The 21,441-nt window shown below is 36.1% G+C and overlaps 1 protein-coding gene across 1 annotated transcript; it reads left to right on the top strand.

Annotated features, from left to right (window-relative positions):
* The first annotated feature begins 114 nt into the window (after window positions 1-114).
* LOC117327126 (E3 ubiquitin-protein ligase ZNF598-like) lies at window positions 115-11,751 on the top strand. Its single transcript, XM_033883976.1, has 6 exons — window positions 115-452; window positions 2,444-2,680; window positions 3,497-3,708; window positions 6,128-6,348; window positions 6,909-7,005; window positions 7,485-11,751. Exons 1-6 carry the CDS (start codon window positions 276-278, stop codon window positions 9,454-9,456), a joined length of 2,916 nt encoding a protein of 971 aa, XP_033739867.1. The 5' UTR covers window positions 115-275; the 3' UTR covers window positions 9,457-11,751.
* The last annotated feature ends 9,690 nt before the right edge of the window (window positions 11,752-21,441 follow it).

Raw genomic sequence — 21,441 nt, 5'->3', positions numbered from 1 at the left:
AGTCTATTATGAATAATATAGATAAAAACAAATGCATTTCAGATCATCCAATTTGTTGATTGTCCAGATTTGTTTTATCTGGTACAGTTCATCTCATGTTTTGATGACGTTTACCGCAAACATTGCACAACCCGGCGGAAAGAGTAGCCATGAGAATCTATATTAAGAACACAGAACGGTTATATATACCGTATACGCCATTCCATTACTAAGAAGTCCAAACACGTCATCTCTACACAACTTTCGTTTTGTGAGTTAAACAATTTAGAAGAACTATGGAGAAGCGCCAGAGGAGAGAAAGTGCCAATGAATCTTGCCCAGTCTGCCACGAGGCAGTAGAAATTTACGCGATCGGAAGTTGTGATCACCCCGTTTGTTACCGGTGTGCCCTAAGGATGAGGGCGTTGTGTGAACAGGGCTACTGTCCCATATGTAGGACTGACCTGATCAAGGTACATTGAGTTAAAATTGTATTGATCTATCCGTCTTTTTTGCCGAAATTATCTAACGAGCTGCTGCAGCCGTTCTATATTGGTAGAGTACTTCTATAAAGTACTATCTAGTACACTATGTTCATGTTATATACACCAAAGTACTGTTAGTCCATGGCCAGTGTCCCTAATTTAACCTTGTTTGAGGGGCATACAAGGCTATTGTTAACGAGGTCCTTCTTTACAGAAATGAACGATGTCAGCATTTTTATATGGCATTTTTCATAATTTTTAAAAGGTCATTCCACTTTGTACAAATTAAGTTATGTATCTTTAAGAATAGTTGATTAAACCAAAGATAAAAGTTTCTAACAAGAAAACAAATGTTTCCGATGGAGATTAAATCAGTGAATCCCATAATTCCCAAGGCCTCTTAATACAATCCTATATAACTTAATATTAATTGCACCCAGTTGGTCAATATTAACAATATAATATATATATATAGAACACCCCTCGAGCTCCCATTACAAACATTACCCGTTCCTATTACAATAGATCACTGAATATAATTTAACCTGCATTATGAAGTTATATATAGTGATACAAGTGAAAACATATTATAATTAGTCAATTAGATTTATCTGTGAAAAGTTTGACCAACAAATTTTAAATACTGTAGTCTAGCTAGAGTAGCTGGCATATAAAGTCATGATCACATGTACATTGATTTGTAAAAAATAGTAACCCAGTTAAAAATATAGGGTAGTACTACTAGTATATATATATGTATATATCTTATGTTGATTTCTTCTATAGTGTAACCGAAAATCAAAATTGAAAGAGTAAATGTCGTGCACTGTTTCTCTTTTTTACACAAGACTTTATACAGAATTTGATGAAATTACATAGTTTGAAATATGTGTTCAGGAATGGCAGAGCTAACAAACAATTCAAATTGGTATGACATTCCATTGACATTGTATGTGGGAAAATGAGTAATTGTAAGAGTCATTTGTTGTCTGTATCTGTCTGTAAAGAGTAGAGGTTTTGACCAAAGCAAGTGCCTGTAGAAGAGTGTATAAAAATATGTATGTATCTAACACCATACAAAATACAACATTAAGGTGGATATACTTTCATTTATTCATGACGATAACAAACATGGTACAGTATATATGTATATACACTACAGTTAAACATCAATATACAAATTGTAAATGGTCAACAAGTACAATATAATCAGAAGTAGAGTATATTTCAGTGTTTGGTTTTCTTAACTCGTGAATTGTACACTATTTTTTATGTTCACAACTACATAAGTACACAGTACTTAAGCCATCACTACCATATGCATATGGTAAAAATTGCTAAAAATGGGACATCCCTAAGAGAATAACTAAAAGATATAGTTTGTTTACATCCACTCTCACAGGCTTTCATTAGACAAGCAAGTTAAGTTGTACAAGTTCCAATACATCCCCAATACAACACTATACATATTCATTACCTTCAAACCAATAAGATGAAACCCAAATTTCTAATGGCTGCATTGATCTACCAGACTTTTTCTCACTGGTTTGGGATGGGTCCTTTTTGTCACATTTTCGTGGGCAAAATTTGAATTGGGAAAGGTTTGTTTTTTCAGGAGTAAACTGCAAATTTTGGGAATTTGAAAATTGACAAAAATTGACATTAACAGTCCCAAAAAGCCCTCAGAAAAAACATCTGGCACCATCAGGTATTGGGTATTTTGGTAGACAGATGTTTTGGTGTCTAGTTTGGGGCTATGACTATACCCAATATGAAAACACAAAATCTTAAAACATAAATACAGCAATATGATTTAAGTTTTAGGCATAAATAGACAAAACCTAATTACTAACATACTATTACTCTATATATGACATTTATGTACCCGTTATTTGAAAAATTGTTAAGTCTGAAGTTAAAATTGCTATATTGTGTATATGTGTATATATATTTAATTGTGTGTTTTTTTTATGTTTCAGCTTTACATGGTTCATAAATTAGTAAAGGAGTCTGAGATACCCCGTCATGGTTACATTCCAAACAGGAGACTGAAAATTTTCTTCGAAGACGATTCTATTAAGAAAAAAGTTGATAAATTGCTAGAATATAATTGCCCGAAGTGTAAACAGTCATTCAGATTATTTAGAGAACTTCAGACTCACATGAGGAAGGAACACACACTTTTCTACTGTGATCTCTGCATTGATCATTTAAAGGTATGTTTCTAATTAAAATTACATCAATAATTGTATATTCATGTAAATACTGATGTTTTGATCCATTGATTCTTTGATAGTTTTAGTTTACAGTGTAATATTTACATTTCCACTGTGTGTTCTCTATATGAAGACAACAAAATAAGCGTTCATTCCTAGATGAATACATACAGTGCATTGTTGACGGTGCCAACGTCAACATTGATAATCTACCTAAGATTTTACACATGAAATAATGTTTTATCAACTTTAAAACTTGTTAATAATTGTAAAATTGAAGACAGTATTTCAATATTTTTCTTTCATGATGATTAAAATAATGAATTTGTGTGGAACTATATTTTGTGTACTTGTGTACTTGATCACCTTTCCCGCCAAATTGGAACTATCTGTTACGCTGTTACATCGATCATTCAGCTGTTTCGTCACTACGTATAACGAACGTAGAATACTGTTTCTTATGATTTTTTTCAAAGATTAAGTTGAAAAATAGTTTTGAAATGTAAATATAAGAAATAATTATTTTTTGTTGTTCACTGGTGTATGAACGGCATTTTTTGACAGATATTTCAACACGCGCGTCATTTAAAATATCTGTCAAAAAATACCGTTCATACACCAGTGAACAACAAAAAATAACAATTATTTCTTAATTATGCATGCAATCTATATCCATCTATCAGTTTTAAGTTCATGCCATATCATATTGGCCAGGTAGTAAAGCTTTCTAGATTTATGTTTGTGGTCTCTTACAAGTTAATGTTTGGTAGACAAGCTTCCAATATTTGAACACATCACATTCTATATTTTTTTTAGATTTTTCCATTTGAGAGGAAATACTACAGCCGTCAAGACCTAGCTACCCATCGCCGTGTGGGAGATAAGGATGACAAATCCTACAAAGGCCACCCTTTGTGTCACTTTTGTGATGAACGCTATATGGACAACGATGAGCTGTATCGCCACCTGAGGAAGGATCATTACTACTGTCACTTTTGTGAGAAGGATGGTTGTAATGATTACTACAGGTAAATTCATCTCTTGGGTTATAAAAATAAAAAAACAAAATTTGACTTTCATACCTCTCCCTGTGGTTACGATCAGCCAGACCTTAGACATCTCCCTTATGTTCTCTTTGTGATCAGTCAGACCTTAGATGACCAGACCTCAGACATCTCTCTTTGTTCTCTTTGTGATTAATCAGACCTCAAGATACTAGTCTTTTTGTATAAAGAAATAGAGTATAAACAAAACATAGTGAATAGCTATGTAACAGCGTTCGAATTTAACGCTCGCACACTCGCTAAATGCGAGCTGATTTTTCATTTTGCGAGTAGAAAATTGTGGTACTCGCATTTTTCTGCGAGTGCATATAAATCCTGGTAAGACATACACACATAGAATCTAGTAAAACATCGACGAAACCTTTAAACAAAAACCGACACACAGACAATGCATTATCTTGGTGATGCTTGTACACAGCACTCGTTAGTTTCAAGCGTCTCAAAGACTACGATATACATGAATATATTGTAATGGAAAAGAAACGAGAGTTTCCGAGAAACAAAGCGTGACGTCTCGCTAGCATGGCTGACATAATCAATTTTTTTAAGTCCGCCGCTGCCGGAACATCAAATGAAAAGATCGGCGAAAATAATGAGAGCAAGGACACATGTAGAGAAAGTAGCCCAACTCCTAAGAAAAAAGTGACATGCATCCCAAGGCCAACAAAACAAACTGTCGAGAAATGGGAACTGCATATTGACCTGGAAAAAAACCGTGACGATGATCATGTGCACGTTATTGAAATTTATTGCAAAACTTGCAAAGAATATAGTCCCGACAAGTCATCATCAGTAAATATTTTGTTCTTACTTGAAATTCTATCAGCACTTACTGTATTGTCCATTTTCTAATTTAACAAGTCAACTTCAGATATGACAAAAACAAAATGAAATTTTTAAACGAAAAAATTCGGGGTTTTTTTCCAAATCACGAATATGTTGTAAAATCATGATGGACAGGGAATAGCATTTTAATATGATAGAATTAATACTTATTTCATTATTAGTCAAAGATTTTATGAGAAATCATACGTGATTAAATCAAATGAAATGACTGATTTTTTTTGATTTTTTGTTCTCTTGAAAATAAATTATAACATGTAAGTAATATATAGAATCAAAATCCTTCAATATTCATTGATCTTGAAGTTGATGATATTTGAAGGGAGTATACCCTGGCTTATATGAACAGTGAGTTAAATAAAACAAAAACAAAAAACAAAACAAAAATTTGTATTTTGGCTCAAATAAAAACTTTATTTGAAGCAACTGTTCTTTTGTTTGTGGTTCTGAAAAGTAAAGATTATTTATCATAAAACATCTGTTATATTTAATATTAACACATAATTTCAAAATTGCGAGTAAGTTTGTAATTTTGCGAGTTAAAATTTTATCCACTCGCAACAACGTGCGAGTTACTAAAAAAGTTAAATTCTACCCCTGTATGTAAACACTGTGATGCATGTGTAAAACACAGGTAATACCAAACTTCTTGACAGTAAAAATACTACATAAATTTTAATGGTGTTCCGATAGTCCAGCACTCTATCTTTTGCCTTAGTCAAAAATCGATTGCCTACGGACGATGATTGAGTGCTCAACTCATATTGTGTAAGCTTGATTAATCAGACGTAATTTTGTACTTTTCAGTAACCCTTACACTGAATTAATTTTGATAATCCAGACAAATAAACCGAAATATAGACTTTGTTTGTATTGTGAAAGGAAATGGTGGTTTCCAACGAATACACATTTAGGTTACAATCGTAAAATAAGTACGAAAATGTTGCCATAAGAATGTATGCATTCAAAATGGCGGAAATGACTAACGAGGGCCTGTATCTGTATCCAGGAAAAAGGAAGGGATTGAAGGACAATGTTTGTTGTTTATGTTTCTCTGGTTGATTAGAAAATAAAGTTTGATTAACTTATTTGTTAGATAGTTACTGCCTGATCTTTACTGGTTTACCATCTACATGAATCAGCTATCATTCACAAGATATCTAATGCCAAATGGTTATATTGATCAACACAATATTTCAACAAAATGATTAAACATCAGCAAAATAAAACAGAACAAGACAGGCATTTATAGGTCTAAATCAAAGAACAAAATACAAATATACCATCACAATATAGGAATAATAAGTGTTGTATATATATGTTATTATATGACATTATAAACATAAATAATAAACTGTATAATTCTGATTAATCAATTAATCGTTCACAGTTACTGTAATATGTCAAATAATCAATAGTAAATCTGTCTTCTGATTCTCAACACTAGTAAAGTTATCAATAAATTTTGCTGTGCAATATTATACAGTCAAGAACTGATTTTTTACAGTAAATTGTTCAATAATTATTTGTGTGTTTGCAGTGACTATGAAGACCTCAAGCGACACTTCAGGGATCAGCATTACCTATGTCAAGAAGAGGACTGTGTGAATGCACAGTTTACACATGCTTTCCGCTCAGAAATAGACCTTAAGGCACACAAAACAAGTGAACATAATCGTGGTCTCACCAAGGCTCAGGTTAGACAGTCGCGTGTTGTAGATGTAGACATACATCTGGCTCCCAGGAAAAAACCACAGAGAGGTAAACTATTATGTACATTTTTTACAAAACTTAAACAGAAAAGACTTGTAACTGTTTAACAGCTGACCTGTCGCTAGCAATACATACATGTATATATGACTATATGTATACATTGTGTAACATAAATAAGCATATATATTCTGCAACTAATAAAACTAAATAGATTTACAACAGTCAGCAGCAAAAATATACAACATACAATACAGAGGATCTTACCGATGGGTTCACACTAAAATTCATTACAAAATAACACTACAATATACATACCTTTACAGCAGGCTCCAGAGTAACTCACTATTAGGTTAACAATAACTGCAAAACTCATAGCACACAATACAGTTCGATATTAAAGAATAGTTATAAACAGTTATTTATGATTTGAACAATTTTAAAGGCAGTAATAATTTGCTAATAAGTCATCTTAGCTTACATTAATTAGTTTGTGATAGTAGTTACATTATTGTTATATAATTAGTAGGCTCATATCGAGTTCTAAATTCAGTGATTACATGTTTTGGCTCAATAGAGTTGTATCATACAAATTTGTTTCCTATAACTAGGTGTTGTATCTGGAGATGACTATGAAGAGAAAGGACCAAGGAACAGAGGGCGAGGTGGTGGATCTGGCAGACAGACCTCTTACAGGGACCGCTTTAGGTTAGTATAATCACAGCCTGATTACAGTGTAGGGAGGGTATAGACTGAAGGGCAATAGTTAGGTTTACTGTCACAAGGAGTATAGGAGGGACATATAAAGACATATTGCCATGTAGATGAGGGGGAGGGTATATATATTCAGACTTGGCCTTATGTCGAGGATGAGAGGGCTTACAGACTTACAGTTATAGAGTTTTGAAGCAAATATCGAAAGTGATTGGAAGGGAATCCTCTTACAGATGCATATTTAGTCACATCAACAGAAAAGATATGGAATATATTCATGCTCGATGCCACAGGGAGGTTGGGAGGACCCTAATAAACCTTACTTTCACATGAAGGGACTTCTTAAGGCCTGGTTGGGAGGAACAGGCAGGTTTATGTTATTGCCTTTGGCGCATAAACTACCAAACAGGATGGGGACAAACTTTGCAATGAGATGATTCACTGACATTAACATTGTTTGATTTTGATTTTAGGGATGAAGATGTTGAAAAGGCTATTAAGGTGTCTCTTGAAACAATGAAGGAAGAAAGAACAAAACCATCAAAGAGCCCAGTTGAGGAGATGGAACAGGAAAGCCCAAAGATTGTACATGATGAATCCAACTTCCCTACTCTAGGAAACATTATTCCAGCTGCAAGGTCCCACACACCAACAGAAGAAGTAATCAAGGACCAGTCTATCGCTCACAAATTAGCCAAGGCCAATCACATGTCAGTTCAACATGGTCGTCTAGGAATGGCAGACTTCCCCAGTCTGGGACAGTCTAGCGGAGGTGTTCCTGAGCCATCAAAACCTTCTGTGCCAAGGAAAGTCTACAATGAACCACATATTGAAGCAAGTAAAAGTGTTACTACTGTGTCAAATAAGAACCACTCTAATTCTGTGCGGTCATTGAAAAAAGATGATTTCCCAGAACTACCCACTGCCAAAAATGTATTATCAAAAAACACTTCCAAAGTTGGGTCATGGGGTGTTACAGCTCCCCCTAAACCTCACTCACCTGTCCAACCAAAGAAAGACATTACACAAAGTGTGAATGTGACATTAGGCTCTAAAGTTAATAAATCTAAACATTATAATGTTATTCCTTCTAAAAGAGTTCTTGTAGATGATAAAGAATTTCCTTCACTAGGAAATACCCCTCCACTGAACATGGAGTGGGGGAAATCTAGCTCGGAGAGTAAAAAAACACAACCAAGTAAGAAAATTGATTGGTTTGATGTTGAAGACAACGAATACAGTATTAATAATTTTAAGAGTGACATTTCACATAGTGACACTGCAAGTAAAAGTAAGAAAAAGAAAAAGAAACTGAAGGGAGTAGCTGAATCAACATCAGGTAACACAAATTCATCGTCATTAGGAGGACAAACTACACTAGATAACATAGCAAGCTCCTTATTCTCAGTAAAAAGCAAACCAGACTCAACTGAACAGCAAAAGTTAAAGGAGAACAAAAACCCTGAAAAGGGTTCAAAGGACAGTAAACATTTTAGTGATGAGGAATTCGAAGGATACCCAGTGGTCAGTATTAGTGACAAAAATGGACCTACGGAAAGTGCTTGTGCAGCAGTGGTCCAGAATCATTCTACCTTCAACAAATTTGATTTATTGGGATCAGAGAACTTCCCTCAGCTGACGGACAGTGTGTCTAAGGCAAATGCTTCTGAAAAGCCCCGTAAAGGGAAAACCAATGTACTATTGGATGAAGAAGAGTATCCAAGACTTGGTGGTTACAAGAAATCTAAAGCTCCACCCGGATTTTCTAAGACCCCAGTGCCTACATCTCCTCCAGGGTTTGATAGCAAACCAGCACCTAAAAAGCCCCCTCCTGGTTTTGGATCATCAACAAAATCTAACCCCGTCCAACGTGAAGTATTGGACCTTCATGCTATACAGGAAAGTTTGACCCTAAAGACAATGGTGCCAGTGTCGGTCAACATGGGAAACTACCTGTATGCACCACTTGAAGATTCCCAATCACGCAATCATAAGTTGATTTCAGATATTCGTAATCATGCACAGGGAGAATTTGACAAGTTCAAGACCTGGGCTGGAGAGTTTCGCAATGGAAAGATGTTAGCTGCTGATTATTATGACAAGTGTGAAAGCCTACTTGGCAAGGAAAATTTTACTTCAGTATTTCCAGAACTTCTTGCTCTTCTTCCTGACATCAGTAAACAGCAGGAACTTCTGTCAACCTTCAATAGCATGGAGTCTGGAAAACCAAGTGGCATGTCACAAAAAGGAGGACATGGCAGAAAAGGTGGATGGGAGGTACCCTCCTTCTCTGTGTGTCCAACATGTAGACAGGTCCTGCTCCAGAAGGACTACAGTCATCACATTTCTATGCACGACACAGGCTCAGACTTTCCCTCATTGCACTCTGATGTTTCCTCAAGGCCAGTAGGCCCTGGCCTCAAAGAATGGGTTCGGGCCAAGTAGATGTGGTCATTTGAAACAGGGTTGATGTTGAATCCTGTAGTCATTAGGAGCTACAAAAGTATTCTAGAAAATAGTTTATCTGTATTTCCGTTTTTTAAAAGCTTTATGAGTATAACTTTTGGTTGTTCTGTTTGTTAATTACCGTTGTGTTTTTATCATATGCATATAGAGATCTTTTAAAGACTATTTTGTCTATAGGTCATCTATATCAGGCTTGCTATCCTCCATTTGACCTCTGTAAAACATATTGACTCCTTTGATTGAGTTGGAATGGTGAAGGAATGTCTCTATTTTTTGTCTATGATGAGTTTTGTATTAACGTTATACACATATTGTTTTAGACTCTTAATTTTAAATGGTTTGATGTTGGTTAATCAGGATGATTTTATAAATCAACGACCTAAAAATATCTATCTTATGGTTCAATTTGTGTCCAGGAAATGTCTATGTTTTGGTTCGATATTGTATCCAGGTGAAGTAAAGTTTTTGCACCTTGCACTGTCACAAAATGTATGCTATTGCTAATATTTAAATGAAATGTTCAGGGTTAATAAGAGTTTAACTTCACAAATCCTTTCTATTTTATATGAATGACGTGCAGAATTAAGAAACGGAGGTTTAAATGAAACAACTTGCTTTACATATGTGTAGGTACATCACCTAACCTTGAAGAAGTGTTTTCTGATTTTGTTAATAGTTTAACCTGTCTTTAATCCATAGCTCGTAATCCATATCTACTTCATAGACCAGCTTGGGTATGGCGGATAGCATTACCTCAATGGTATGTGAGTCTTGTTGGATCTAAGCCCTGTCTACTCTGAAATGAGATTTTATTTCCTCTTCTTGCTCATGTCAACCATAAACTCTTATCCTGTTAACTGTTGCAAGTAATTACCGGTAAGCATTGAAATGGAACATTTCTCAGTTTGAACATCAGTGCTAGGTTTAATTTTAAGTATACAGACTTAAGTACAGGTATGTACAATTATAAATCATGCAGGCAGACATTCAATTCTGACAGGTAATACTGAATACATGTATATTTAATTTGGTAGAAACAAATCCTAACAATATATTCTTTTATAAGTTCATTTTATAATCTTAATTGTGAAATACCAGTATTGACACTGTTATAATCCGTTGTTTCAAGACAAGATGTTTTTATCGGTCAAGAACTGAAATACAGAACTAATTGTAGAGGTATGGCTATAGGCTGTAGCTGTTAAGTGCATGTTGATTTTTATTTCTGGTCGTATACGCGTAGCTAAGTTGATTTAAATGTTTCTATTTTTAACTTTATTAATCCTACAATGCTACACTAATATTTTATTGTAAACAGATAAGTGATTTGACTCAATAATCAAGAATGCAGATCACGGTATGCCAATAACTGGTGATTGATAAATATATATATATTCAGGTCAAACATATGAAAATGGTAACTTATGATAATTTGTGGATATTTTCATTCAGTGAAACTCCTATCATTACATTGTACTAATTTATTAAGCAGTTTCCTGTTTGAGTTGAGTTTGATTTAAGATACTAAAACATCACAGTTTTCCTTTAAAGTTATCGGTATTAAATGAAATAATAATTTCCTTAATATTGCATATATATGATAATATCGGACTGATTTATAAAAAAAAAAAAATGGAATGACAAGTGTCCCACAGGGTGAAGTTTTCCTAGCCAGGATACATGTATATACCAGTTTTCTTAACATATTCTTAGTGGATACAATTATCATTGATGTTAATTAGATACAGTAGTTTGTATGCCAGAAAGTTTTATCATTTAATAAAACTTATCACAAGCTAAAGAGGAAATATTGTAATAACAGTTGGGTTTTTTTTTCATTATATAAATGGAATTCTTTTTTTCACTCAAACGAATTGCAAGATTAAATAAACTGCAATAAATTGTTAACCTTAATTATGTGATCAGAATTTCACACAAGATGAAATTCTGCAGACAAATAAATAAGAATAATTTTTACATTTAAGTGTTTGTAAATTACTAGTCCGTTGATATGGTGAGTGGATATTTCAGTATATATACATATTTATTAAACTTATATATATGTGAATTTCACTCATGCAAATGCTATGGTCTGTTATATATGTGAATTTCACTTTTGTAAAAGCTAAGGCCTGCTGATAGCTGACATTTCGTAAAGTGAAACCACATTGCAAATGAAATGGCATGTGTTTTAATCAATACTAGTAAATGCTATTCCTTATGATTTAATTGCAGTTTGTAATTTCAACAAGAAATAAATTTATTTATATTTGATTACGTGTTATGTTTAGCTGACATTGTGATTGATGTATTACCAAGTGCCCTTAAAGTACAGCACCTGAAACTTCACACATTATGCTTTTTAGCATACCTGCCAAACGGGCAACTGAGCTTATGTCATGGTGCGCCGTCCGTGGTCCAGCCATCTATCCGGAGTCAACTTTTCCACTTGGTATTGGGTCTGTAGCATGATAGTGTGACGGGCTACCAAGTTTGTTAAAATAAATGACCTTGACCTACATTTAAGGTCACAGGGTTCGAATAGGCTAAAATCTTGAAATTACCTTCTCAATAACCAAGAGGCCCAGGGACTTGATATTGGGCCTGTAGCATGCTTGGCTGAAGGGCTACCTAGTCTGTTCAAATGAATGACCTTGACCTACGTTAAAGGTCACAGGGGACAAATAGGTTTAAATCTTGACACAATGATTTCTCGATAGCCAGGAAACCTGATATTAGGCCAATAGTATGCTGGAATGAAGGACTAGAAAATAAACCTAGACTAATCTGATATTTGAATAAAGTGGTAATCAGCATATAGTATCTGCAGAAATGACCAAGAAAAGTTGTTGTAGAGCCAAGTGAGCAACACAGACCCGTTGGGCCCTTGTTATTTCATCTTTTTTAATGTATACCTAATGCTGATGACACTAATCTTCACTTGTAAACATTGTACATCAACAAAGGAATCCTCACCTGTAGACAGAATTGTACACCAACAAATTAAAGGAATCCTCACCTGTAGACAGACTTGTACACCAACAAAGGAATCCTCACATGTAGACAGATATGTACACCAACAAAGGAATTATCACCTGTAGACAGACTTGTACATCAATAAAGGAATCCTCACCTATAGACAGACTTGTACACTGACAAAAGAATTCTCACCTGTAGACTTTTACACCGACAAAGCAATCCTCACCCTTGTGTTTTTTCTATGAAGTATATCGCCTTGTGTCCGTGTTCTGTCCGCCCGTAAAAAAAATCTTGTCATCGCTAGATCTCGGAAAGGACTGAAGGGATCTTTCTCAAATTGCACATGCTGGTTTCCCTTGATCCCTAGTTGTGCATTTCCCATTTTGGGACCGATTGGAAAACAACATGGCAGACAGGTGGCCATCTTGGATTTTGACAATTGAAGTTTGTTATCGCTATTTCTTAGAAAGTACTGAAGGGATCTTTCTGAAATTTCATATGTTGTTGCTCTTGGTCCCTAGTTATGCATATTGCATTTTGGAACCAGTAGGATGGCTGACAGGCAGCCATCTTGGATTTTGACAATTGAAGTTTGTTATCGCTATTTCTAAAAAAAAAAGCACTGAAGGGAGCTTTCTGAAATTTCATATGTAGGTTCCCCTTGTTCCCTAATAATGCATATGCATTTCGGACCAGTCGGAAAACTGTATTGCCGACAGGCAGCAGTCTTGGATTTTGACAATTGAAGTTTGTTATCGCTATTTCTCAGAAAGTACTGAAGGGATCGAAAATTTAATATGTAGGCTGCCCTTGATCCCAAGTTGTGCATATAGTAATTTCAGATTGATCAGAAAACAACACGGCCGACAGGCAGCCATCTTGGATTTTGACATTTTAAGTTTGTTATCTCTATTTTTCAGATAGTAATAAAGGGATCTTTCTAAAATTTCATATGTAGGTTCCCCTTGGTTCCTTGTATGCATTTTAGGACCAATCTGAAAACAACATAGCCGACAGACAGCAATTATCGCTAAATCTCAAATTTCATATATATAGGTTCCCCTTGTTTGAAAAGTACTGGAGGGATGTTTCTCAATTTACACAGATTATTAAGAGGAAGGGGAAAATACAGAGATCAATCTGATATGGAACCTATAAAGAGCATTCAATGGTGGGCACCAAGATCCAAATGGGATCTCTTGTATATAAATGAGGCTGGTGTGACCCAAGGTGCCCGAGTGGCGAGGCCCCAAAAGGGGAACTTTGATGAATTACTGCTTTAAAACCCTACTCTTTCTGAACCCTTGGGTGGATTACAGCCAAATTCGGTGTGAAACATCAGTGGGGGAGTTCAATCATATGATCATATGAGACGGGTCTGACCCCTGGGGAAAAAAGATTGGGACCCCAAAAGGAGCACTTAGGTTAAATATTGCTTCAAGACGCTACTCCTCCTTAATGCCTTAATTGATTACAAACATATTTAGTATGAAACATCATTGGGGAAGGGCAATCCTAATTTATATGAGGCTAGTCTGACCCATGGGGACAGAGGGGAATGGTCCAAGATTGGGAACTTGGTAGAATGTTTGCTTTAAGATGCTGATCCTTTAAACCAAAATGGATAAAAACCTAATTTAGACCATATACAGGACAAGCTGTAACAATTAACATTTGTGATATCATCTGTAGACCGTATACAGGACAAGCTGTAACCTATAGCATTTATGATATCATCTGTAGACCGTATACAGGACAAGCTGTAACATTTAACATTTGTGATGTCATCTGTAGACCGTATACAGGACAAGCTGTAACATTTAACATTTGTGATATCATCTGTAGACCGTATACAGGACAAGCTGTAACCTATAGCATTTGTGATATCATCTGTAGACCGTATACAGGACAAGCTGTAACATTTAACATTTGTGATGTCATCTGTAGACCGTATACAGGACAGGCTGTAGCCTTTAACATTTGTGATATCATCCGTAGACCGTATACAGGACAAGCTGTAGTCTTTAACATTTGTGATATCATCTGTAGACCGTATACAGGACAAGCTGTAACCTGTTACATTTGTGATATCATATGTAGACCGTATACAGGACAAGCTGTAACATTTGTGTATCATCTGTAGACCGTATACAGGACAAGCTATAACCTATAACATTTGTGATATCATCTGTAGACCGTATACAGGACAAGCTGTAGTCTTTAACATTTGTGATATCATCTGTAGACCGTATACAGGACAAGCTGTAACCTGTTACATTTGTGATATCATCTGTGGACCGTATACAGGACAAGCCGTTGTCTTTAACATTTGTGATATCATCTGTAGACCGTATACAGGACAAGCTGTAGTCTTTAACATTTGTGATATCATCTGTAGACCGTATACAGGACAAGCTGTAACATTTGTGATATCATCTGTAGACCGTATACAGGACAAGCTGTAACCTGTTACATTTGTGATATCATCTGTAGACCGTATACAGGACAAGCTGTAGTCTTTAACATTTGTGATATCATCTGTAGACCGTATACAGGACAAGCTGTAGTCTTTAACATTTGTGATATCATCTGTAGACCGTATACAGGACAAGCCGTAGTCTTTAACATTTGTGATATCATCTGTAGACCGTATACAGGACAAGCTGTAACCTTTAACATTTGTGATATCATCTGTAGACCGTATACAGGACAAGCCGTAGTCTTTAACATTTGTGATATCATCTGTAGACCGTATACAGGACAAGTTGTAACATTTGTGATATCATCTGTAGACCGTATACAGGACAAGCTATAACCTATAACATTTGTGATATCATCTGTAGACCGTATACAGGACAAGCCGTAGTCTTTAACATTTGTGATATCATCTGTAGACCGTATACAGGACAAGCTGTAACCTTTAACATTTGTGATATCATCTGTAGACCGTATACAGGACAAGCCGTAGTCTTTAACATTTGTGATATCATCTGTAGACCGTATACAGGACAAGTTGTAACATTTGTGATATCATCTGTAGACCGTATACAGGACAAGCCGTAGTCTTTAACATTTGTGATATCATCTGTAGACCGTATACAGGACAAGCCGTAGTCTTTAACATTTGTGATATCATCTGTAGACCGTATACAGGACAAGCCGTAGTCTTTAACATTTGTGATATCATCTGTAGACCGTATACAGGACAAGCCGTAGTCTTTAACATTTGTGATATCATCTGTAGACCGTATACAGGACAAGCTGTAGTCTTTAACATTTGTGATATCATCTGTAGACCGTATACATGACAAGCTCTAACATTTGTGATATCATCTGTAGACCGTATACAGGACAAGCTGTAGTCTTTAACATTTGTGATATCATCTGTAGACCGTATACAGGACAAGCTCTAACATTTGTGATATCATCTGTGGACCGTATACAGGACAAGCTGTAACATTTGTGATATCATCTGTAGACCGTATACAGGACAAGCTGTATCCTTTAACATTTGTGATATCATCTGTAGACCGTATACTGGTCAAGCTCTAGTCTTTAACATTTGTGATATCATCTGTAGACCGTATACAGGACAAGCTGTAGTCTTTAACATTTGTGATATCATTTGTGGACCGTATACAGGACAGGCTGTAACCTTTAACATTTGTGATATCATCTGTAGACCGCATACAGGACAAGCTGTAGTCTTTAACATTTGTGATGTCATCTGTAGACCGTATACAGGACAAGCTGTAGCCTTTCACATTTGTGATATCATATGTAGACCGTATACAGGACAAGCTGTAACGTTTAACATTTGTGATGTCATCTGTAGACCGTATACAGGACAAGCTGTAGTCTTTAACATTTGTGATATCATATGTAGACCGTATACAGGACAAGCTGTAACATTTGTGATATCATATGTAGACCGTATACAGGACAAGCTGTAACATTTGTGATATCATCTGTGGACCGTATACAGGACAAGCTGTAACCTGTAACATTTGTGATATCATCTGTAGACCGTATACAGGACAAGCTGTAACCTTTAACATTTGTGATATCATCTGTGCACCGTATACAGGACAAGCTGTAGTCTTTAACATTTGTGATATCATCTGTGGACCGTATACATGACAAGCCGTAACCTTTAACATTTGTGATATCATCTGTAGACCGTATACAGGACAAGCTGTAGTCTTTAACATTTGTGATATCATATGTAGACCGTATACAGGACAAGCTCTAACATTTGTGATATCATCTGTGGACCGTATACAGGACAAGCTGTAACATTTGTGATATCATCTGTAGACCGCATACAGGACAAGCTGTAGTCTTTAACATTTGTGATATCATCTGTAGACCGTATACATGACAAGTTGTAACATTTGTGATATCATCTGTAGACCGTATACAGGACAAGCTGTAGTCTTTAACATTTGTGATGTCATCTGTAGACCGTATACAGGACAAGCTGTAGTCTTTAACATTTGTGATATCATCTGTAGACCGTATACATGACAAGTTGTAACATTTGTGATATCATCTGTAGACCGTATACAGGACAAGCTGTAACATTTGTGATATCATCTGTAGACCGTATACAGGACAAGCTGTAACATTTGTGATATCATCTGTGGACCGTATACAGGACAAGCTGTAACATTTGTGATATCATCTGTAGACCGTATACAGGACAAGCTCTAACATTTGTGATATCATCTGTAGACCGTATACAGGACAAGCTCTAACATTTGTGATGTCATCTGTGGACCGTATACAGGACAAGCTGTAACATTTGTGATATCATCTGTAGACCGCATACAGGACAAGCTGTAGTCTTTAACATTTGTGATGTCATCTGTAGACCGTATACAGGACAAGCTGTAGCCTTTCACATTTGTGATATCATATGTAGACCGTATACAGGACAAGCTGTAACGTTTAACATTTGTGATGTCATCTGTAGACCGTATACAGGACAAGCTGTAGTCTTTAACATTTGTGATATCATATGTAGACCGTATACAGGACAAGCTGTAACATTTGTGATATCATCTGTAGACCGTATATAGGACAAGCTGTAACCTTTAACATTTGTGATGTCATCTGTAGACCGTATACAGGACAAGCTGTAGTCTTTAACATTTGTGATATCATCTGTAGACCGTATACAGGACAAGCTGTAACATTTGTGATATCATCTGTGGACCGTATACAGGACAAGCTGTAGTCTTTAACATTTGTGATATCATCTGTAGACCGTATACAGGACAAGCTGTAGTCTTTAACATTTGTGATATCATCTATGCACCGTATACAGGACAACCTGTAACATTTGTGATATCATCTGTAGACCGTATACAGGACAAGCTGTAACCTTTAACATTTGTGATATCATCTGTGCACCGTATACAGGACAAGCTGTAGTCTTTAACATTTGTGATATCATCTGTGGACCGTATACATGACAAGCCGTAACCTTTAACATTTGTGATATCATCTGTAGACCGTATACAGGACAAGCTGTAACATTTGTGTATCATCTGTAGACCGTATACAGGACAAGCTGTAACATTTGTGTATCATCTGTAGACCGTATACAGGACAAGCTGTAACATTTGTGATATCATCTGTAGACCGTATACAGGATAAGCCGTAGTCTTTAACATTTGTGTATCATCTGTGGACCGTATACAGGACAAGCTGTAACATTTAACATTTGTGATATCATCTGTAGACCGTATACATGACAAGCCGTAGTCTTTAACATTTGTGATATCATCTGTGGACCGTATACAGGACAAGCTGTAACATTTGTGATATCATCTGTGGACCGTATACAGGACAAGCTGTAGCCTTTAACATTTGTGATATCATCTGTAGACCGTATACAGGACAAGCTGTAACATTTGTGATATCATCTGTAGACCGTATACAGGACAAGCCGTAGTCTTTAACATTTGTGATATCATCTGTGGACCGTATACAGGACAAGCTGTAACATTTGTGATATCATCTGTGGACCGTATACAGGACAAGCTGTAGCCTTTAACATTTGTGATATCATCTGTAGACCGTATACAGGACAAGCTGTAACATTTGTGATATCATCTGTAGACCGTATACAGGACAAGCTGTAACATTTGTGATATCATCTGTAGACCGTATACAGGACAAGCTGTAACATTTGTGTATCATCTGTAGACCGTATACAGGACAAGCTGTAACATTTGTGATATCATCTGTAGACCGTATACATGACAAGCCGTAACCTTTAACATTTGTGATATCATCTGTGGACCGTATACAGGACAAGCTGTAACATTTGTGATATCATCTGTAGACCGTATACAGGACAAGCTGTAGTCTTTAACATTTGTGATATCATCTGTGGACCGTATACAGGACAAGCTGTAGCCTTTAACATTTGTGATATCATCTGTGGACCGTATACAGGACAAGCTGTAGCCTTTAACATTTGTGATATCATCTGTAGACCGTATACAGGACAAGCTGTAACATTTGTGATATCATCTGTAGACCGTATACATGACAAGCCGTAACCTTTAACATTTGTGATATCATCTGTGGACCGTATACTGGACAAGCTGTAACATTTGTGATATCATCTGTAGACCGTATACAGGACAAGCTGTAGTCTTTAACATTTGTGATATCATCTGTGGACCGTATACAGGACAAGCTGTAGCCTTTAACATTTGTGATATCATCTGTAGACCGTATACAGGACAAGCTGTAACATTTGTGATATCATCTGTAGACCGTATACAGGACAAGCCGTAGTCTTTAACATTTGTGATATCATCTGTGGACCGTATACAGGACAAGCTGTAACATTTGTGATATCATCTGTGGACCGTATACAGGACAAGCTGTAGCCTTTAACATTTGTGATATCATCTGTAGACCGTATACAGGACAAGCTGTAACATTTGTGATATCATCTGTAGACCGTATACAGGACAAGCTGTAACATTTGTGATATCATCTGTAGACCGTATACAGGACAAGCTGTAACATTTGTGTATCATCTGTAGACCGTATACAGGACAAGCTGTAACATTTGTGATATCATCTGTAGACCGTATACATGACAAGCCGTAACCTTTAACATTTGTGATATCATCTGTGGACCGTATACAGGACAAGCTGTAACATTTGTGATATCATCTGTAGACCGTATACAGGACAAGCTGTAGTCTTTAACATTTGTGATATCATCTGTGGACCGTATACAGGACAAGCTGTAGCCTTTAACATTTGTGATATCATCTGTGGACCGTATACAGGACAAGCTGTAGCCTTTAACATTTGTGATATCATCTGTAGACCGTATACAGGACAAGCTGTAACATTTGTGATATCATCTGTAGACCGTATACATGACAAGCCGTAACCTTTAACATTTGTGATATCATCTGTGGACCGTATACTGGACAAGCTGTAACATTTGTGATATCATCTGTAGACCGTATACAGGACAAGCTGTAGTCTTTAACATTTGTGATATCATCTGTGGACCGTATACAGGACAAGCTGTAGCCTTTAACATTTGTGATGTCATCTGTAGACCGTATACAGGACAAGCTGTAGTCTTTAACATTTATGATATCATCTGTAGACCATATACAGGACAAGCTGTAACCTTGAACATTTGAGATATCATCTGTGGACCATATACAGGACAAGCTGTAGTCTTTAACATTTGTGATATCATCTGTAGACCGTATACAGGACAAGCTGTAACATTTTTGATATCATCTGTAGACCGTATACAGGACAAGCTGTAACCTTTAACATTTGAGATATCATCTGTAGACCGTATACAGGACAAGCCGTTGTCTTTAACATTTGTGATATCATCTGTAGACCGTATACAGGACAAGCCGTAACCTTTAACATTTGTGATATCATCTGTAGACCGTATACAGGACAAGCTGTAACATTTGTGATATCATCTGTAGACCGTATACAGGACAAGCTGTAGTCTTTAACATTTGTGATGTCATCTGTTGACCGTATACAGGACAAGCTGTAGTCTTTAACATTTGTGATATCATCTGTAGACCGTATACAGGACAAGCTGTAACATTTGTGATATCATCTGTAGACCGTATACAGGACAAGCTGTAGTCTTTAACATTTGTGATGTCATCTGTTGACCGTATACAGGACAAGCTGTAGTCTTTAACATTTGTGATATCATCTGTAGACCGTATACAGGACAAGCTGTAACCTTTAACATTTGTGATATCATCTGTGGACCGTATACAGGACAAGCTGTAACCTTTAACATTTGTGATATCATCTGTGGACCGTATACAGGACAAGCTGTAACCTTTAACATTTGTGATATCATCTGTGGACCGTATACAGGACAAGCTGTAACCTTTAACATTTGTGATATCATCTGTGGACCGTATACAGGACAAGCTGTAACCTTTAACATTTGTGATAACATACGGGACATAAATCAGCCTTAAACGTTGGATGCTTACACCGTCTATTTTATAATCTTTATCTAATTTCGAAACCAGAACAAGTATAATCATCTTACTAAGGAATCGTAAGATTGTGTTATTTCTGTTTGGAATCATTAGGTCAAGCATATTTTAATTTGTCTTAATGCCGTTTCCGAAACTTTCGGAAGGGCGGAATGGGAAAGATTGTGACGGGCCTTTTTAAGTCTTTTAATCAGTTTCGATTAGCGAATACGAATGTTTGTTTGTATCATATTTTTAACAAACGAATTGCAAGTGGTTCTGGTGTTATCATTAAGGTGATCTGCTGTAGTTCGTCTTATTGTAAGGACACCGAGGTATGCTGTAGTTCTTGTTATCATTAAGGAGACCGAGGTATGCTGTAGTTCTTGTTATCATTAAGGAGACCGAGGTATGCTGTAGTTCTTGTTATCATTAAGGAGACCGAGGTATGCTGTAGTTCGTGTTATCATTT

This window comes from Pecten maximus, chromosome 1 (genome assembly GCF_902652985.1).
Source record: "Pecten maximus chromosome 1, xPecMax1.1, whole genome shotgun sequence".
NCBI lineage: Eukaryota > Metazoa > Mollusca > Bivalvia > Pectinida > Pectinidae > Pecten > Pecten maximus.
This window is presented reverse-complemented; position numbering and strand designations above follow the sequence as displayed.